The sequence below is a fragment of the Erinaceus europaeus genome, chromosome 2 (genome assembly GCF_950295315.1).
Source record: "Erinaceus europaeus chromosome 2, mEriEur2.1, whole genome shotgun sequence".
Lineage (NCBI taxonomy): Eukaryota > Metazoa > Chordata > Mammalia > Eulipotyphla > Erinaceidae > Erinaceus > Erinaceus europaeus.
In genome coordinates, this window is record NC_080163.1 from 52,446,337 (window position 1) to 52,468,089 (window position 21,753).

Sequence of the window (21,753 nt, forward strand, 5' to 3'; positions counted from 1 at the left end):
CAGTCCCAAGTTTAATTTCTGGCATTGCATGTGCCAGAGTAATGGTCTGGTTCTTTCTCCTCCCATGCTCTCATTAATAAATTAAAAAAAATTTTTTTCACCAGAACAGTACTCAGCTATGGCTTATGGTGGTGCTGGGAACTGAATCTGGGCCCTTAGAGCCTGGGGTGAGAAAGTGTTTTTTTTTTGGGGGGGGGGCAGATGGTGGCACACCTGGTTGAGCACACATGTTACAATGCTCAAGGACCCAGGTTTGAGCTCCCAGTCCCCACCTACATAGGAAAAGCTTTGTGTTGAAGCAATGTTGCAGGTCTCTCTCTCTCTCTCCCCCATCACTCACTCGCCTCTCAATTTCCAGTTGTCTCTATCAATAACTAAAAAAGATAATGCCAAACAGATTAAAGAATTTTTTTGCATTACCATTATGCTGTCTCCTTAGCCTATAAAATATATTTTTCGATTTCTTTATTGGGGAATTAATGTTTTACATTCAACAGTAAATACAATAGTTTGTACACGCATAACATTTCCCAGTTTTCCATATAACAATAAAACCCCCATTAGGTCCTCTGTCATCCTTCTTGGGTCTGTATTCTCCCCACCCACACCAGAGTCTTGTACTTTGGCGCAATAAGCCTATAAAATATTTTTATAAAATAACTTTTTAAAAAAGATACACCAGGGAACTAAATAGATATGGTCCAGGCCCTCATGGAATTGATGATCTAAAGGTCATCTGCAGCTGGGGAAATGGCTCAACTGTTAGATAGAAAACCAGACTTCTTTTAAATTTTAGTTTTATATTACAGAATTACATGTCAGTAGGGGTTTAAATCCACACCATACCCACCACCAGAGTTCTGAATCTTCAGTCTCCCCACTGCAGTCCACCACAGTTCCCCTAAATTTGTAGGCGTGTTCCAACTGTCATCTCTACAACTATTTGTCCACATGTATACACAGTTGCCACTTTTTTTCCTAATTTAATTCTCTCTTCCTCTCCAAGCCACTCATGACAGCAGAACTACCTCCATATGTCTCTCTCCTTTTCCTTCTGTCTCTGGGTGCTGATGGAGCTGGAGTGCAGAGTCCTTTTATCTTCATCCTATCACTTCTCCCCCCTCTGGGAGTATGGGTCAAGGTTGATTATGGGGAGCAGGAGGTAGGAGTTCTGGCTTCTGTAATTGCTTCTCCACTGAGCATGGGTGTTATCAGGTCTATCCATACCCCCAGCCTGTTTCTATTTTTCCCTAGTGGACCAGAGCTCTGGAGGTGCCAGGGTCCAGGACACATTGGTGAGGTTGTCTGCCCAGAGAAGTCAGAATGGAGTCATGGTAGCACCTATAACCTGGTGTCTGGAAGGTGGCGTGAACTAAGTCATATACTTCAAGTTCCCAGTTTGGTCCCCAATACCTCATGTACCTGAGTGTTGCTCTCACTTCTCTCTCTCATGCAAAAGGACCCAGGGTCCTGAGCCCCCAGCCACACATGAGACCACACAAAGTGAAAACTCCACACAAGGTGAAAACTTCCTAAGTGGTGAAGCAGTGCTTCCTTCTCTCTCTGTTTCTCCCTCTCTTTTACCTTCTAACTGGATCCTTACACCAGTCCTTGCACTTTACACCACATGTGCTTAACCCGCTGCACTACCGCCTGACTCCCCTAAGCCCCTTAGTTTTAATTGTGCCTGCACAATTTCACCTCTTTGGGATGCTTTCCCAAAAGAAGGCCATCATCAGTTAGAAGGTAAAAAGTTAGAAGGTAAAAGAGAGTATGGATCGATCTGCCAATGTCCATGTTCAGTGGAGAAGCAATTACAGAAACCAGACCTTTTACCTTCTGCACCCCACAATGACCTTGGGTCCATACTCCCAGAAGGATAAAGAAAAAGGAAGCTATCAAGGGAGGGAATGGGATATGGAGCTCTGGGTGTGGGAATGGTGTGGAAATATACCCCTCTTATCCTATAGTTTAGTCAATTATTTCCATTTTATAAATACAATTTTTAAAATATATATATATACACACATATATATATATATTTCAGATAGAGACAAAGAAAAATCAAGTATGTGAGAGGGGAGGAGGAAATAGAAAGCAGGGGTAGACAGCATAGTGGTCATGCAAAGAGACTCTCATGCCTGAGGCTCTGAAGTCCCAGGTTCAATCCCCCACACCATCATAAGCCAGAGAAGATCAGTGCTCTGATAAAAAATTTTAAAAATGAACTAAATTTTTAAAAAGCATCTATGTATTGGATAAAGACAGAGAAATCCAGAGAGAAGGGGGAGATGATAAGATAGATACATCTGCAGGCTGTTTCACGAGTCACAAAGCTTCCCCATTGCAAGTAGGGACCAAGGGTTTGAACTGGATCCATGCACATGGTAATATATTCTCTTTACCAGGTGCACCACCACCTACCTAGTCCTGTACTGTGACTTTTTAATTGATGACTATCAATTCTTTGCTAGGTTCTGAGAAATATCCTCTTTATATATGTGAAATTATTTTTACTTTATTTTTATTTCTGATAGAGACAGTGAAATTTAGGGGGTAAGGAGGATAGAGAAAGGGAGAGACAGAGAGACATCTGCAGCTCTACTTTATCACTTGTGAAGCTTTCTTCCTGCAGGTGGGGACCAGGGGCTTGAACCAGGTCCTTGCACACTATAGTGTGTGCACTTAAGCAGGTGTATCACTGCCTGGCCCTGATATGTGAAAGTTTTAATAGAAACGTGTATAGTGGGTAAGAACTCAGGTGCTGGTGCTGGGTTATGGCATACCTGGTTGAGCACACATGTCGCAATGCGCGTGGACCCAGGTTCGAGCCCCCATTCCCCACTTGCAGGGGGAAAGCTTTGTGGGTGGTGAAGCAGTGCTGCAGGTGTCTCTCTGTCACGCTCCCATCTCTACCACCCACTTCCCTCTCAATTTCTGGCTTGTCTCTATCCAATAAAAAAATTAAATAACCCAGGTGCTGAATCAGACCGAGTTCATCATTTACTAGCCACATGACCTCAGGCAATTCAATTATCCACTCTGTAAAACAAGGGTAATAATAGTAACTCATAAGATTGCTATGAGTATTAAAGAAATAATATGTGTATAAATCACACAGATGCATATATGCCTGGCATGTAGTAATCACTTTAAAATGTCAGCTATTTTTATTATGATTTTAGGAAACTCAGTTTATAAAAATTAGTCTGATTAAATAGACTGTGTGTTCCTGCACCCCACAATAATCTTTTCCCCAGTCTAAGTAAGCAAGTTATTACCATATGCATTGCATGGAATCTCTTTGTCAGTTCTCAGAAGAAATCACACTTCTAAATTCCACAACAGAACACACTGCTTGTTTTATTTATTTTTCAAACTCACCTCACCAGTCAGTCCACTCAATTTAACTGAGTCAGCATTTCTAAATTTAGATCCATTAAACTATAATAAGTTTAACCTGTCTCCGAGTTCGTTCCCATTTATTTTGCATGCCTATTTACCTACCATTAGATGACACAGTTCTCAGACAGAAGACACGTGGACACTTATTTTGATGTGTTTGTTCCAAAAGCATATGGCACCCAATGAATATCACTATCACTTTTTTTTTTTTCTTTTAACCAGAGCACTGCTCAGCTCTAGCTTATGGTGGTGTGGGGGATTGAACCTGGGACTTGAGAGCCTCAGGCATGAAAGTCTCTTTGCATAACCATTATGCTATACCCCCACCCCACTGTCACTTTTCTACCCTCTTAGATGCCTTTTACTTACTTTTTTCTTTCCTTACTTTTTTATAAGACAGAGATAAATTGAAAGGGGAAAGGAAGATAGAGGAGACAGAAAAATAGACATCTGCAGATCTGTTTCACCACTTGTGAAGCATCCCCCTTCAGGTGGAGAGTGGTGGCTTGAACCTGTGTCCTTTCACATAGTAATATGTGCACAACTACCTAGAGAAAGTGCACAATCACCTAGCCCTGACACTTTATTTTTATTTTATTTTTTAAATTATTTTTATTTGTTTCTAGTGCATGTGCTGCTGGGGATTGAATTCAACCTCATGTTCAAGAATCCAATGCTCTATCCACTGTACCACCTCCTGGACCACCTGATATCTTTTATTTACTTAATAATTTAATTTAATTTTTTTTCAGAGCACTATTCAGCTCTGCATTATTGTGGTGCTTGAGACTGAACTTGAGACTTTCGGTGCCTCAGGCAGGGAACTTTTTTTGCATAACCATTATGCTGACTTCTTAGCCCAACTTTTTCCTTTTTATTTAAAAAATAATATACATAATTTTGGATAGAGATAGATAAATTGAGAGGGGAGGGGGAAAAAGAGAGAGAGAGAAAGACCAAGACCTACAACACATTTTCACCACTCATGAAGCTTCCCTTTGCAGGTAGAGAGTAGGGTTTGAGCCACAGGCATGAAAAGTTCTGTGCATAACCATAATGCTGTCTCTCTGGGCTCAGTTTTTTTTTTTTTTAATGATACAGTAGGGATAAGGAGGAGGAAAAGGAAGAGTCTTCATAGGATTTGAAGGCTTATCTGATCCTGAGGTGATCCTATGTACACCACTTGATTATAGGAGAGCAGAGAAAAGCTGTGTGCTGTGACTGTGCTCACAGGCTCTGGAGGAAGATGTTTGGGTTTGAGATTCAGTCCCATACTAACTCTATTCCTGCAGCCTCTGGCCTCTTGATCTCCCTCATATATAAAATGTGGATGGGGGAAGACAGTATAATGGTTATGAGAAAAGACTTTCATGCTTGAGGCACCAAAGGCTCCAGGTTCAATCCCTTGCATTACCATAAGCAAAGATGAGCAGTGCTCTGGCAATGAATAAAAACATAAATAAATAAGAATAGGGACCAGGTAGCACAGGGGTAATGCACTTTCATGTTTGTGGTTCCCAAGGTCACAGACTGAACCTCCACCAGTACCATATGCCAGAACTGAACAATGCTCTGGTCTCTCCTTCTCTAACTCTCTGTCCCTCATAAAAAGAAATGAAAATTAAAAATAAAATAAAATTTTTAGTCTTTTTTATTGAGGGGGTTAATGCTTTACAATGGATTCATTATTCATTACATATGCATATAATTTCTAGACCTCCGAGGTTTTCTCCCTTCCCAGAGTCCTTTGTTTTGGTGATAAATAAATAAATATTTTTACAATGATTTTATTTTATTTGACTTTATTTTAAACAATTTATTTATTTATTTATTCATGAGAAAGGATAGAGAAAGAGCCAGACATCACTCTGTTACATGTGCTGCCGGGGATTGAACTCAGGACCTCATGCTTGAGAGTCCAGTGCCTCATCTACTGCACCACCTCCCGGATCACTATATATAATTTTAAAATATATTTATTTATTTATTTATTCTTTTTTGTTGCCCTTGTTTTCTTGTTGTAGTTATTGTTGTGCTATTGTTGTCGCCGTTGTTGGATAGAACCGAGAGAAATTGAGAAAGGAGGGGAAGACAGAGGGGGAGAGAAAGAGAGACACCTGCAGACCTGCTTCACCATTGTGAAGAAGTGACTCCCCTGCAGGTGGGGAGCTGGGAGCTCTAACCCAGATTCTTCCTCCGTTCTTTGCACTTCGCACCACTGCGCTTAACCCGCTGCGATACTACCCAGCTCCCTGTATATAATTTTTTACCAGAATATTGCTCAGCTCTGGTTTATGGTGGTGCAGGGGAGTGAACCTGGGACTTTGAAGCCTCAAACATGAAAGTAAGTCTTTTTGCATCACCGTTATTCTATCTACCCTCCCGTAATTTTTTTAAATATTTAATTAATTTATTTGATAGAGACAGAGAAATCAAGAGGAGCCTGAGGAGATAGAGGAGAGGGACAGAGATACCTGCAGCACTGCTTCACCACTTGTGAAACTTTCCCCTTACAGGTGGGGGCCAGGGACTTGAACCAGGGTCCTTGTGCACTATAGCATGTGCACTCAACCAGGTGAGCCATCACCCGGCCCCCATAAAATATTTTTTTTAAACATGCATAATAGCCTAGGAGGTGGTACAGTGATAAAACTATAGACTATACTTACCTGACAGGGGAGATACCATGAACACCAAGGTAGTTTTCCCAGGGCGAGGTTTATCAATTGTACTCCGGATGTGCTGACCCTTGGGACTTCCCCAATGTGGGAAACTTGATTGCATAATTTGTGGTAGTGTTCACATTCTCCCCTGATTAAAAAATAAATAAATAAAATTCTAGACTTAGAACATGTGGTCCTGAGTTCAGATCTCTGACATCATATAAACTAGAGTATTGCTCTGGTATCTCTCGGTCTCTTTCTGTGTGTCTGTTTCATGAAATAAAATAAATCTCTAAAAAATATATCAAATGGGAAGGTGGGTGGTAGCGCAGAGGGTTAAGTGCACGTGGCGCAAAGCACAAGAACCGGAATAAGGATCCAGGGGAGTCACTTCACTGATGGTGAAGCAGGTCTGCAGGTGTCTGTCTTTCTCTCCCTGCTCTCTGTCTTTCCCTCCTGTCTCCATTTCTCTCTGTCCTAACAATGACGACATCAATAACAACAATAATAACTACAACAACAATGAAAAAACAACAAGGGCAACAAAAGGGAAAATAAGTAAAATTTTAAAAAGACTAAGAAAAAATATATATCAAATGATGGAGCTGGGTGGTAGTGCACCTGGTTGAACACATACATTACATTACATACATTACATACCAGGATTCTGGTTTAAGCTCCAGTACCCCCCTGCAAAGGGGAGTCTTCAAAAGTGGTGAAATTCAGGTGTGTGTGTCTCCCTCTCCCCCTATATCTCACCTTTCCCCCCTCAATTTATCTCTGTCTATCTAAAATAAATAGGGAGATAATTTTTTTTAAAAGGGCGGTAACGCAGTGGGTTAAGCACACATGGCACAAAGCACAAGGGCCGGCATAAAGATCCCGGTTTGAACCCCCGCTCCCCGCTCCCCACTTGCAGGGGGTCGCTTCACAAGTGGTGAAGTAGGTCTGTAAGTGTCTATCTTTCTCTCTCCCTCTCTGTTTTCCCCTCCTCTCTTGATTTCTCTCTGACTTATCCAACAACAGTAACAACAATGATAAACAACAAGGGCAACAAAACGGGGGGGAAGCCTCCAGGAGCAGTGGATTTGTAGTGCAGGCACTGAGCCCCAGCAAAAACTCTGGAGATTTAAAAAAAAAAAAAATCAAATGACTGTGGTCCAGGAGGTCTATTAGTGAATGAAGACTTGGACCCTCAGGCATGAGGTCTCGAGTTCAATCACTGTCAACACATGTACCAGAGTGATGTCTAGTTCTTTCTCTCCTCCTATCTTTCTCATTAATAAGTACATAAATAAATAAAATATTTTTTTTTAAAAATGGAATGACCCAGGAGGTGGCACAGTGGAGAGAGCACTGAACTCTCAAGCATGAGGTCCTGAGTTGAAACCATGGCATCTAGTATGCCAGAGTGAGACTCTGATATTCTCTCTCTCTCTCTCTCTCTCGCTATCTAATGTTAATAAATAAAATTTAAACTGGGAGTTTGGTGGTAGCGCAGCGGGTTAAGCACAGGTGATGCAAAGTTCAAGGACCAGCTTAAGGATCCCGGTTCAAGCCTCCGACTCCCCACCTGCAGGTAAGTTGCTTCACAGGCAGTGAAGCAGGTCTGCAGGTGTCTGTCTTTCTCTCCCCCCTCTGTCTTCCCCTCCTCTCTCCATTTCTCTCTGTCCTATCCAACAATGATGACATCAGTAACAATAAAACAACAATAATAACTATAACAAGGGCAACAAAAGAGAATAAATAAATATTTTTTAAAAGATATAAAAAATTAAATTTAAACTTCAAAAATGTTTTAAAATTATTTCTTTATTGGTAGAGACAGAGAAATTGATTGGTAAGGGAAAGAGAAACGGAAAAAGAGACCTACAGTAATGCTTCACTACTCATGAAGCTTTCCCCTACAGGTGGGGACTTGGGGGCTTGAGATTATACTAACTGGGAGCACATTATAGTATGCCTGGCTCCTTCAAAAATATATTGATGCTAGAAAAACCTGCCTCTTAGACTTGCTGCAAGAATAAAACAAGCCACAGTAAGCAAAGTGACTAGCACAGGCATGGGTAGGAAGAGAATAACAGAATTCGGTGTGATTAGTGTCATGGTCTAGATATATGTGGTAACATCCCCCCCACCCCCAGTCACCACCAAATTCGTATAATAAAATATTAACTTTGGGGCCTGGGTGGTGGCTTATCCATTAGAACACACAGATTACCATGTGTGAACATCCAGGTTCAAGTACCCAATCTCTACCTACAGTGGAGGAAGCTTCAGGAGCAGTTCTGTTAGTGTCTCTTCTTCCCTGTGTCTTCTCTTCCTCCCTCTCCCTCTCCCTCTCCCTCTCCCTCTCCCTCTCCCTCTCCCTCTCCCTCTCCCTCTCCCTCTCACCCTTTTTTTTCTCGAGGGTTATTGTTGGGGCTCAATGCCTGCACTATGAATCCACTGCTCCTGAAGGCCATTTTTTCCATCTTGTTGCCCTTGTTGCTATTGCTGTTGGAGAGGACAGAGAGAAGTTGAAAGAGGAGGGCAAGACAGAGAGGAGGAAAGAAAGATAGACACCTACAGACCTACTTCACTGCTTGTGTATCGACTCCCCTCTGCAGGTGGGGAGCCGGGGGCTCAAACCAGGATCCTTACACCGGTCCTTGTGCTTCATGCCATGTGCGCTTTATCTGCTATGCTACCGCCCAGCCCCACTTCTCTCCTTTTTAAAATTATTTATTTATTTATTTATATTGGATAGAGACAGAGAGAAATTGAGAAGGGAGAAGGAGATAGAGAGGGAGAGGGAGAGAGAGGACAGGGGTAGATAGTATAATGGTTATGCAAAATGACTCTCATGTCTGAGACTCTAAAGTCCAAGGTTCAGTCCCCACACCACCATAAGCCAGAGCTGAGCAGTGCTCTGGAAAAGAGAGAGAGAGAGAGAGAGAGAGAGAAAGAGAATCTGCAATCCTGTTTCACTACTTGTGAAGTTTGCCCCCTGCAGGTAGGGACCAGGGACCTGAACCTGGGTCTTTGTGCACTCTAATGTGTGCGCTTAACCAGATGATACTACCTGCCCCCCCTTCTCCCTCTCTATTTTTTTCTCTCTGTATCTCACATCTATCAAGTTAGTAAAAAAATGAAATTTCAACTTTTTAACACCATGTTACCACTCTGCTCTAGCTGTTGATAGTGCTAAGGGACAAAATCTGAATTTTTTTTTTTTAAATCAGAGCTACTCAGCTCTGATTTACGCAGGTGGGAGGGATTGAATCTGGGATCTTGGAGCCTCAGGCATGAGAGTGTACATAACTATATGCTATCTCCTCTGCCTAAAACAGCCACTTAACTAATGTAAATTATTAGTCAGAATAACATGGGCCAGGAATAAATTGATATTTTAATTATGAAGACTTTTATATTAACCAAGCTAACCAAATTAGAGAAGTTACACTTTCCCAGAACACAAATTTGGAGAAATCCTAGTTGCCTGGATTTTTTCAAAGTAGTGATATTTGTAATTTTTAAGAATTAGAAGTCACTCACTTATGCTAAGCCACTCCAGACTCAGGAGTGATAAACTTCAGCCTGCCACCCTGTCAACATTCCACAGAGTATTTTGGGTCATGTCATGGGTTTATATAGGAAATGTGACACTTGAGTCATCAAAATTCTGCTTGTAGTTCCTAAATAGCTTACCTGTCCAAACTGCCACCACCATTACATCACCATTGTGAAGAGTCCAAGGGTTCCTTACAAAATAGAAGGGAAGGGGACCAAGCACACACATAGTACAATGAGCAAGGACTCAGGCTTAAGTGCCCACTCCCCATCTGCCGCAGAGATGCTTCGCAAGCAGTGAAGCAGGTCTGCAGGTGTCTTTCTCTCTACCTCCCCTCCCTTCTCAATTTCTCTCTGTCCTATCAAGTAAAATGGAAAAAAAAGAAAAAAATAGAAGGAAGGTGGAGTCAAGATAAAGCTCACCAGTAGAGTGCACACTTTGCCATGGGAGAGGACCCAGATTCAAGCACCTTGTATCAGATGGGAGCACAATACTCTAAAGGTGCTGGGCTGTCTCTCCTCTCTATATACTATTCCATTTACTCCTGTTTCTCTCCCTCTCTGTCTTTGTCTTGAATTTAGAAAAAGGAAAAAAAATGGCCAGGGAGATGGCAAACTGAATTAATGGTTGATTCTCAAACAAGCATAAAGTCCTGAGTTTGGTCCCCAGCAACATACTCTAGTTCTCCCTCCTCATCCTTGTAAATAGATAAATCTTTAAAAAAAAAAAAAAAAAGAGGAATGTAGCTGAGTAAATTACTCTGCCACCAAGTTTTAGATGCTACCATGATGCCAACATGGTTTCCCTAGGCAGACAACCTTACCAATGTGTCCTGGAACCCCACCTCTCCAGAGCCCTGACACACTAGGGAAAGATAGAAATAGGCTGGGAGTATGGGACAACCTGCCAACACTCATTATCCAGCAAAGAAACAATTACAGAAGCCAGACCTCTCACCTTCTGTATCCCATAATGATCCTGGGTCCATGCTCCCAGAGTGATGCAGAATAGGAAAACTTCCAATGGAGGGGATGGGATTCTGAGGTCTGGTGACAGGAATTGTGTGGAATCATACCCATTATCTTGTCAATCATTATTAAATCAATAAAAAGTAAAAGTAAAATAAACCATTAAAGAAAAGGAAGGGGGATGAGTGGTGACACACCTGGTTGAGTGCACATGTTACAATGCTCAAGGACTCGGGTTCGAGCCCCTAGTCCCCACCTGCTGGGGGAAAGCTTCATGAGTGGTGAAGCAGGACTGCAGGTGTCTCTCTGTCTCTCTTCCTTTCTATATTCCCCCCTTGATTTCTGGCTGTTTCTATCCAATAAATAAGTAAATAAAATTAAAAAATGTTTTTAAAAGGAAGAATGTGTGTGTCAAAGCAGAACTTGGACTGGATTTGGTGTATTGAACCAAAGTAAAGGACTCTGGGGCAGTGGGGAGGGGGAGTGTTCAGGTCCTGGAACAGGATGACGGAGGAGGATCTAGGTGTGTGTGGGGGTAGAGTGTTATGTGAAAAAGTGAGAAATGTTACACATGTACTAACTACTGTATTTTATTGTAGACTCTAAACCATAGAGAAAAAAAAAGAATGTGTATGAGGGAGGTGGGTATGTACAGGGAGTAGTGGAATTATGCTGGTATCAAAAAGAAAAAAAACAAAACAGAAAGCAGGACACAAAAGAAAGGGAGGAAAAAAGGAACAGGAAAAGATAAGATAATCAATAACATATTATTAGAATTCCAATTTGGTGATTATATTTTTCAAATATATTTTATGCATTTATAATATTTAGTATCCCCATTTTAAAGTGAAGTTAGAAATTAAACTATAAATTGTGGCATAATTATGGCCACACCTTTTTTTTGTCTCTTAATTGACTAGGATACTGAAACACATACACACGTGTGTGTGTGTATACATATATATGTACGTATGTATATGATTTATTTTAATTACTCAATAAGAAAAAGAGAAAGTCTGGCAAAATACCTCACTTGAATAGTGTGCTTGCTTTGTTATGGATATGACCCAGGTTCAAGCCTCATACCACACTGAAAGAACCTCTAGTACTAAAGTATTTTCTTCTCTATCTTTCTCTTTCTATCTGACAAAAGCCAATCTGGGGTAGTGATACCCAATAATGAGAAAATAAAAATAAAAAATGAAGTGAGGAGAGGAAGGAAGGGATAGAGAGAGAGAGAGAGAGAGAGAGAGAGAGAAGGAGAGAAGGAAGGAGGGAAGGAAAGAGAAAAGAGAAAGAGAGAGACCAGAACACCATTTGATCATATACAGTACCAAACATTGAACTTCTTGGCATCACTGGTTTTTTGTTTTTTTGTTTGGTGTGTGTGTGTGTGTGTGTGTGTGTGTGTGTGTGTGTGTGTGTTTTAACATGATTCACAAAATTATGGGATAACAGTATAATCCCACACCATTCCCACCACCAGAGTTCTGTGTCTCCATTCCCTCCATTGAAAACTATAGTAGTTCTCTCAGGCCACAGATGTGGATTGACAGTTATTTATATGACTACATGTCTATATTTATATATATTTGCTCTTTTTTTGTCCTATGGACCTGACTTCTCTTCCTTTCTGAGTCACACTTACACTACACCTAGTACTACTTCTGAATGTCCTTCTTTTTTCCTCTTCTCTCTCTGGGTCCTGATGGAATTAGAATTCAGATGACCCTTTGGATATCTTCCCCTAACATTTCTCTCCCTCTGGGAGTATAGACCAAAGTTCTTTATGAGTTGCAGAAGGTGAGAGTTCTGGCCTTGGTAATTGCTTTTCTGTTGGACATAGATATTGGTATGTTGATCCATATCCCCTGCCTGTTCCTATCTTTACCTAGTGGGGTAGAGTTGTAGAGAGGTTCCAGAGCACATTGGTAAGATCGTTTGCCTAGAGAAGTCAGAATGGAACCATAGTACCATATGCAATTTGGTTGCTGAAGGACAATAAGATATAAAGCGGGACAAACTGTTTAATAAACAGGAACCAAATGTAGCAATAGAACAGATGAGATTAGAGATCCTGGGGTGGAAAGAAGCTAAGAAGTCTATTTTAGGTATGTTCCTAGGGGCCCATGACTTCAGTAGTGTTTGCCTAACCTCAGAAGCTAACATGCAGGTGGACTAAAAATATTGTCTGGGAAGATTAACTATTTTTTTACATTTTATTTGATAGGACAGAGAGAAATTGAGAGGGGAGGGGGAGATAGAAGGGAAAAAGACACCTACAGACCTGCTTCACTACTTGTAAAGCGACATGCACTGCTAGGGATCAAACTCAGGATCTAATGCTTGAGAGGTCAATAGTTTACCCACTATTTAACCTCCCATGCAGAGGTTATTTTATTTATTACATTCAAGAGAGTGTCACATAGTTCAGGAGGTAGTACAATGGATAAAGTGTTGTACTCTCAAGTATTAGGCCCCTAGCTTGTTCCCTATACCTGAGTGATATTGGCTCTCATTCTCTCCCTTTTACCTCTCTCATAAACAAACAAATAAATAAGTAAATAAATAAATAGCCAGGCGATGGCTCTTCTGGTTGAGTGTACATATTACAATGCTCAAGGACCCAGGTTCAACCCCTGGCCTCCACCTGCTTCATAAGTGGTGAAGCAGTACTGCAAGTGTCTCTCTTTTCCTCTCTCTCTCTTTCTCTCAATTTTCTCTTTCTCTATCCAATAAAAAAATAAAATATTGGGGTCTGGGCGGTAGCGCAGTGGTTTAAGTGCACATGGTGCAAAGCACAAGGACCAATGTAAGGATCTTGGTTCAAGCCCCCAGGTCCCCACCTGCAGGTGAGTTGCTTCACAGGCAGTGAAGCAGGTCTGCAGGTGTCTGTCTTTCTCTCCCCCTGTCTTCCCCATCCTGTCTCCATTTCTCTCTGTCCTATCAGCAATGACAGCAATGATAACAACAATAATAACAACAACAATGATAAATAACAAGGGCAACAAAAGAGAAAAAATGGCCCCCAGGAGCAGTGGATTTGTAGTGCAGGCACTGAGCCCCAGCAATAACCCTGGAGGCAAAGTAAATAAATAAATAAATAAAATATTGAAAATAAATGAAAAAAAAATTTTTAATATGTCACATGAGTGAGAAAGAAGTCAGAGCAACAGTTTGATATACTTGGTGTTGGGGATAGAACCAGGAACCTTAGGCATATAATTTCACTGCCCTACTAGTTATCTTCCCAGTCACTGCATAATAATAATAAATAATAATAATAATTTATTGAATATGTTTCACCTAACATATAGATGTTTGTTGTCAGTTCCTTCTGATAAAAAAAAGGTCAATACTAGGGCTTCTCTGCTCCTGGCCAGATTTTTCAATTATATGGGAGAGACAGAGAAATACAACATAGAGGGGGCCAGGCTCAAACTGGGCAAAGCAGGCACTCTCCCAAGTGAGTTATCTTTTTACAGTCCCCAAATGTATGCCTATATTTTTCTGTATCCTCCACGCCTATTGCAGTGCTTTGCATAGAATAGATTGTCAATCAATATTTTTTGGAAGAAAAGTTGAATGCAGTAAACAAATGCAGTTAATCCATGCAAAGTTGTCTTGGCCAAGTACCTGGCACAAAAAGGGTATATGTTGTTATTATTACTTCATGTATTCAAATCCCAAGGGATTTATTCAATCTAAAGAAGACAGGACATTTCTTTTTTTTTAAATTTTTTATTTAAGAAAGGATTAATGAACAAAACCATAAGGTAGGAGGGGTACAACTCCACACAATTCCCACCACCCAATCTCCATAACCCACCCCCTCCCCTGATAGCTTTCCCATTTCTAATAGCAAAGTAATCACAGGACTAGAGTCCAGTCAGCCCACTACTTTTGTTTCTTGTTGCCAACAAAAAAATTAAAAAGTCACTACTACAGTGAACCTTTGTAAATTTCTCCTGTATCTCTTTCTAATCTATAAGGATGAGAGACCTGGATCCTGATGCCGGTCTAGTAGAAATCGACAAAACCTTTCAAGAATGCACCAGTGCCAGGGAAGTAGATGACTTTGACATCTGAAGTTCCAAAGTCTCAGGTTCAATTCCCTGCACCATCATAAGCTAGAGCTAAGTAGTTCTCTGGGGAAAAAATCCAGAAAAACAAAGAATGGGGGGGGGGGGAGGATTCTATGTGCAAACCCACTCCTTAACTCTGGCTTATGGTGCTGTGGGGGGACTGAACCTGGAACTCTGGACCCTCAGACTCCTACGTGGTGGCTACAGGATTGAACCAGGTCTTCATGCATGGTAAAGTGTGTTGAGCTATATCCCGGTCCCCAGTCCACACCATCACTCTGATTTCATTTATTTATTATTACTTTTTAGCAGAGCACCATTCAGTTGTGGCTTACAGTGGCGTGCTTTGGTGCCTCAGGCATGAAAGTGTTGAGTAAAACTGCTATGCTACTTCCTGTCTCATCATTCTCGTTTGCTCCTTTTATTGTTTTTTTGTTTTTTCCTCTTTTTCTTTCTTCTCCTTTTATCTTTACCAGAGCACTGCTTAGCTCCAGCTTTTTATGGTGGTACTGGGTATTGAACCTGAGACCTTTGGTGCCTCAGGTATGAAAGTCATTCTTGTTTTCAATGATATTCAGAGGACCAAGAATCAAACCCAGGGGATTAAACCCTACTGTTGACTCATCACCACAACCCTACAATTTCTGTTTATTTGCTTGTTATATGAACAGAACACCACTCATCTCTGGTTATTGGTGTTGATGGAGGTTGAACCTGGGACTTACCTTTCACATGCAAGACTGTAATTTTTTTTTTTCCTCCAGGGTTATCACTGGGGCTCTGTGCCTGTACTATGAATCCACTGCTCCTGGAGGCAATTTTTCCCATTTTGTTGCCCTTGTTATTATTGTTGTTGATATTGTTGTTGTTATTGTGCAGTTAGATAGGACAGAAAGAAATCAAGAGAGGAGGGGAAGATTGAGAGTGAGGGAGAGAGGGACCAGGTGGTGGTGCACCAGATTAAGTACATACACAGTGGTGTGCTGTTGTTTTTGCCGGGCTGGCTTCACGGGCGGGTAACAGACGACCAGGGACTCATGGCTGGGTTGTACGCAGTATTTATTTATTCATGCAGGACGCAGTGCAATCTACACCAAGCTAAGCTAAACTAAAAACTACAAACAATCTTGTCCTTATAAATATACTAGCCCAGTAGGGTGGGAACAGGATGCGAGGCAGAGAGGGTGGAGAGAAAAGTGACTGGTGAAAATCAGGGTATGACAAGGAGAGGGGGCGGAGCAGGTGAGAATTCTACCACTAAACCACCAATGCCCTGGAGGGAAGGTGGTGCTTGTTAACAGAGGTTATGTAAATAGAATGAAGTGGTTATGTAAATAGAATAGTGTTAAGCAGGGGGGATTAAACTAATGAAACAGAAGGGGTTTTTAGAAGCATACCAACAGTGTGCAAGTACATGGATTCAAGCCCCTGACCCCCACCTGTAGGGGGAAAGCTTCATGGTGGTGAAGTAGGGGTGCAGGTGTCTCTCTGTTTCTCTATCTCCTTCTCCCCTCTCAATTTCTTGTTGTCTCTATCTAATGATTAATTAATTAATTAATTAAATTTATAAAAAGAGAGAGGGAGAAAGATAGACACCTGCAGACCTGCTTCACCTCTTGTGAAGCGACTCCTCTTCAGGTGGGGAGTGGGGGCTAAAACCAGGATCTTTACGAAGTCCTTGCACTTAGTGCCATGTACACTTAGCCTGCTGCGCTACCACCTGGCTTCCAAGACTGCAATTTTTCTTTAAATATTTATTTTAGGTGCTGGGTGGTGGAGCACCAAATAGAATACAAACATTACTATAAGCCAGGACCTCGGTTCAAACCTCTGGCCTCCACTTGCAAGGGGAAGGCTTCACAAAGCATGGAGCAGTACTGCAGATGTCACTCCTTCTCTCTTCATTTTTCTCTCTCTCTCTCTCTGTCTTTCATCCTCTATCAAAAAGAAAAAAATAAGTGGTCCAGGAGGTGGTGCAGTGGATAAAGTATTGGACTCTCAAGCTATAAGGTCTTGAGTTCGATCCCCAGCAGCATATGTTACAAGAGTGATCTCTGGTTCTTTCTCTCTCTCCTCCTATCTTTCTCATGAATAAATAAAATCTTTAAAAAAAGAAAAGAAGAGAAAAAAAGAATAAAATAGCTTCTAGGAATGATGGAGTCCTGCAGGCAGCAAATCCCAGTGATAACCCTTGTGCCAAAATTTTTTATTTATTTATTATTAGTTTTTATTGTCTCCAGGTCTCACTGCACTGGGATGACAGAGAAACTATGAGAGAAAAGAGGCAGTGAAAGTATTAGTCTCTCAAGAACAATGTCCTGAGTTCAGTCCCTGGCACTGCATATTTCAAAGTGATGCTCTGGATTTCAAAGTGATATCTCTGTGTCTTATCTCACTTGTATTTTTTAAAATATTTATTTATTCCCTTTTGTTGCCCTTGTTTATCATCATTGTTATTATTGTTGTTGTTATTGATGTCATTGTTGTTGGATAGGACAGAGAGAAATCGAGAGAGGAGGGGAAGACAGAGAAGGGGAGAGAAAGACAGACACCTGCAGACCTGTGAAGCGACTCCCCTGCAGGTGGGGAGCCGGGGGCTTGAACCAGGATCTTTACGCCGGTCCTTGTGCTTTGTGCCATGTGCATTTAACCTGCTGCGCTACTGCCTGACTCCCTCTTGTATTATTTTTAACCTGTTACTGGTCAACTCCGGCATATGGTGGCAGTGGGGATTGTTCCTTCTACCTTGGAGACACAGGTATGAAAGTCTTTTGCATATCCATTAAGCCACTTTCCTTACCCTAATAGATTATCTATTGTGATAAAAGAGAAAAGGAGAGAATCACATTATCACAGTATCCTGGGGATCCTACTTGGAATCTCACACCCTCAGATATTGCCCGGCCACTGCAAAGCATTTTTTTTTTTAATTTGAAAATGACTTTACTAAGACAATTAAATATTTTTAAATGTGTATAAAACTAAACAAACATCTGTCCTATTGAGAGTCCTTTAAGTTCTATTATACATAATATCTGTTCTTAGATTTCCTTCAGCCTGTGCTTTGTTTGCTTGTTTGTTTTTTATTACATTTCTTCAATGGCATTGAAAGCTTAGTTCATGAAGACTCATGCACTGAAATTTACCCAGAAGTGCATCTGGTTGTGAACTTATTCTCTGTAAGCAGGATAAAATTTAGTCATACTGAAGTGATATCACTGAAAATGGTAAAGAACTCCAAAACCCTACCTCCTTATAAATACAGTTTATGGTTTTTTATTTATTTTAGAGGCAGAATTAAGAAGGGAGAGGGAGAGAGAAAGAGTGACACCTGCAGCATTGTCTCACTCCTTGTGAACCTTTCCCATAGCAGGTGGGGATTGGGGGTTTGAACCTGGGTTCTTACACATTATAAATTGTGCACTCTACACCACCACCTGTTAACACTTTTCATAGCTTGCCTTTTTTTCCCACCTGACTTGGATGTTCCTCTCAGGGAAATCAACTCAGGTGACATTAGTTGAAAGAATTTGAAGGCAAATATTTTCATTTCAGCCACTTGAAGCAAAGAATAACTAGAAAAGCCAACAACCAGAGAAGGAAAGGATTAGGAAAAGAAATATTTGGAGTAATGGAAACTTCGAAAAGCAAAGCCTTTTTGTTGTTGTTGTTGTTATCTATTACTATTGTCTACTATACAGGGGTAGTGAGAACAAGAGGCAACACATTGCTAAACTACCTAGTAAATATCCAGCACAACATATGTACTCAGCAATGTTGGCTAGGCTAGGATGATCATTTTCAGTGCTTGACTGCTACACTGAATTTCTGAAAGGCGATAAATGCATGAAGTTTTCAAACTTGTGTCTCTGTATAGCCCATATTATTGAAAATAATGCTTCATTCATTGACTGCAGATGAGTCCATTCTGTGTATGTTACTGATGAAAGTATATGGAAAATTCTGGTCATGGCTACTGACAAAATCTGCACAAACTATGAAGATATGAAGCAAGCCAGGCTTGAGAGTGGGATTGATTATTATGTGCCATTTACCACGGAAGAGCAATTCTTCTACACATATTATTTTATTAAGATACAGTTTTGTGGTCTGGGAGGTGGTGTAGTGGATAAAACATTGAGCTCTCAGGGATCAGGTGGTGGCACACCTGGTTAAGTGCGTGTGTTACAGTGCACAAGGACCCAGATTCAAGCCCCTGGTCCCCTGCTTCACCACTCGTGAAGCTTTCACTCTGCAGGTGTTTGTCTGTCTCTCTCTTTCCCTTCCTTTTCAATTTCTGTCTGTCTCTGTCCAATAATAAATAAATAATGTTAAAAAAAAACCATTGAGCTCTCAATCACAAGGTTATGAGTTTGATCCCTGGCATTCCACGTGCCTGAGTGGTTCTCTGGTGCCTCCTCTCTTATTCTCTCTCTCAATAAAAATAATACATATTCTTTTTTTTTTTTTACATTTATTCCCTTCTGTTGCCCTTATTGTTTCATTGTTGTTGTTATTGATGTCGTTGTTGTTGGATAGGACAGAGAGAAATGGAGAAAGGAGGGAAAGACAGAGAGGGGGAGAGAAAGATAGACACCTGTAGACCTGGTTCACTGATTGTGAAGCGACCCCCCTGCAGGTGGGGCTCGAACCGGGATTCTCCTGCTGGTCCTCGCGCTTCGAGCCACCTGCACTTAACATGCTGTGCTACTGCCTGACTCCCAAAAAATATATATTCTAAGGTGGGAGAGACAGCTTAATGGTTATGCAAAAAAGACTCTTATGCCTGAGGCTCTGAGGTCTGAGATTCAATACCCTATACCACCATAAGCCAGAGCTAAACAGTGTTCTGGTAAAAACAAATAAATATTTTAAACAAAGATAATGTTTGGAGATCTATGTTTACATTCAAGGCATTAATATTGATACTAAGATATATATATTTATTATCACCAAAATAATTTATTTTTGTTTTTTACCAGAGCACTGCTTAGTTCTGGCTACTAGTATTACTGGGAATTAAACCTGGAACGTCTTGAATGTAAGTCCTGTGAAATACTGCTGTACCATCTCCCTAGCCCTTAGAAAAACTATATGGGGTGGGGACAGGTGGTGGTGCCCCTGGTTAAGTACACACATTAATTATTATAGTGCGTAAGGACCTGAGTTCAAACCCCTGATCTTTACCTGTAGGATGAAAGCTTTACAAGTGGTGAAACAGGGTTGCAGGTGTTTCTTTGTCTTTCTCCCTTTCTATCTCCCACTCCCCTCTCAATTTCTCTCTGTCTCTATCCAATAAAAAATAAATAAAATGTGAGCTCAGACCTACAGGGATGCAGAGGTTACATAGGCTGCTGTGCTGAATTGGGCCCCAGATCAAACCAGTGGGGCTTACAGTTAACAATATTTATATACTTTTCCCATATCTGGGAGCTAGCTACTCTCTTCCCTGATCCAGCTTTTTAGTCCTTTTTCAATTTTGACACCATCTCCCTAGACAATACCTTGGGTCCACCTGCATATTAGTTGTCAGACTCAGGCAAAAACTAGTAAAGTTATGGGCCCCTTGGAATATACCTAAAATAGACCTACTAGCTTTTTCCAAAATGGAGACCCTAAATTTTCATCTGAAATATTCCAGACTTTAGGTTCATTATTAGTCAATAATTTGTTCTGCTTTATATCTTAACTCTTTTTCAGCCACCAGGTTCCAGATGTCTGTCCAGTTTCCAGGTTGATGCCAACCTGACTTCCCTGGGCAGACAACCCCACCAAGATGTCCTGGAACACTGCCTCCCCAGAGCTCTGCTTCACTAGGGAAAGAGACAGGCTGGGAGTATGGATTGACCTAACAATGCTCACGCTCAGTGGGGAAGCAATTACAGAAGCCAGACCTTCCACTTTCTGCACCCCATACTGATCCTAGGTCCATGGTCCTAGAGGGATAAAGAATAGGAAAACTTTCAAGACAGGGGATGGGCTACAGAGTTCTGGTGGTGGGAATTGTGTGGAAATGTACCCCTCTTATCCTATAGTCTTGTCAATTATTTCCATTTTATAAATAAATTAAAAAATGTTAAAATAAATAAATAATATATATACTTAAAAAAACAATATGGGCAACGAAAGAAGAGTTTGGCGCCATGTCTCACACCATTTTGTTGGTACAGCTTACCAAGAGGCCAGAAGGCAGAACTTATGCAGACTACGAATCTGTGAATGAATGCATGGAAGGTGTTTGTAAAATGTATGAAGAACATCTGAAAAGAATGAATCCCAACAGTCCCTCTATCACATACGACATCAGTCAGTTGTTTGATTTTATTGATGATCTGGCAGACCTCAGCTGTCTTGTTTACCGAGCTGATACCCAGACATACCAACCTTATAACAACGATTGGAATAAAGAGAAGATCTACGTGCTTCTTCGTCGACAGGCCCAACAGGCTGGGAAATAAGCTGGAAGCATGAGGGGCATGGGGTTGGGTTCAGAACACAGATGTGGACAGCCTCCTATAGTGAAGGTTTTGTATTACGGTAACCCTGTTTCCATTGTGGTACATTCTAACCAATACAGACTGTGTTAGAGAAAATGTGAGGATCTTGTTCAAGCTAAAGTCCTCTTGCCCCTTTCTCCCACTTTTTTTTTTTTTTTACTTCAATCATTTCTATGATGTTTTAGATGGAGGTGATTCTTTGTCAGTTTATGTTGGTTCCAGTCCTTCCAATTGTTCATATCTACTATAATACTCATTACATTAACCCTTCTACAAGGTGGAGTGGGAGGTGGGGGGGTGACAATAGTTCATTGTGTCCTCAAGCTAAAAGTGTTAGTGGAAAAACAAATAAATGTTCTTTAGTTACATTTAAAAAATAAAACAAAACAAAACAAAAAACAATATGGGGGGGGGCCACAGTGGTATACTTGGTTGAACATACATGTTATAATGTGCAAGGTCCAAGGTTTAAGCCCGCAGTCCCTACCTGCTGGGGAAAGCTTAAGGATCAGTGAATCAAAAACTGCAGTTCTCTCCCCCTCCCTCCCCATCCCACCCCACCTCAATTTCTCTATGTTCTAT

General features: G+C 41.0%; 1 protein-coding gene and 1 pseudogene across 1 annotated transcript; both read left to right on the forward strand.

The window, feature by feature from the left end:
• The first annotated feature begins 6,066 nt into the window (after nucleotides 1-6,066).
• Nucleotides 6,067-6,211, forward strand: LOC132537100 (U1 spliceosomal RNA; annotated as a pseudogene).
• Nucleotides 6,212-20,798: 14,587 nt separating this feature from the next.
• LOC103123315 (enhancer of rudimentary homolog) lies at nucleotides 20,799-21,326 on the forward strand. Its single transcript, XM_060186403.1, has one exon. It carries the CDS (start codon nucleotides 20,818-20,820, stop codon nucleotides 21,130-21,132), a length of 315 nt encoding a protein of 104 aa, XP_060042386.1. The 5' UTR covers nucleotides 20,799-20,817; the 3' UTR covers nucleotides 21,133-21,326.
• Nucleotides 21,327-21,753: the final 427 nt, after the last annotated feature.

What these genes read in the sequence shown, in the direction of transcription:
- LOC103123315 (XM_060186403.1), top strand. Translation starts at nt 20,818, where the DNA reads ATGTCTCACACCATTTTGTTGGTACAGCTTACCAAGAGGCCAGAAGGC.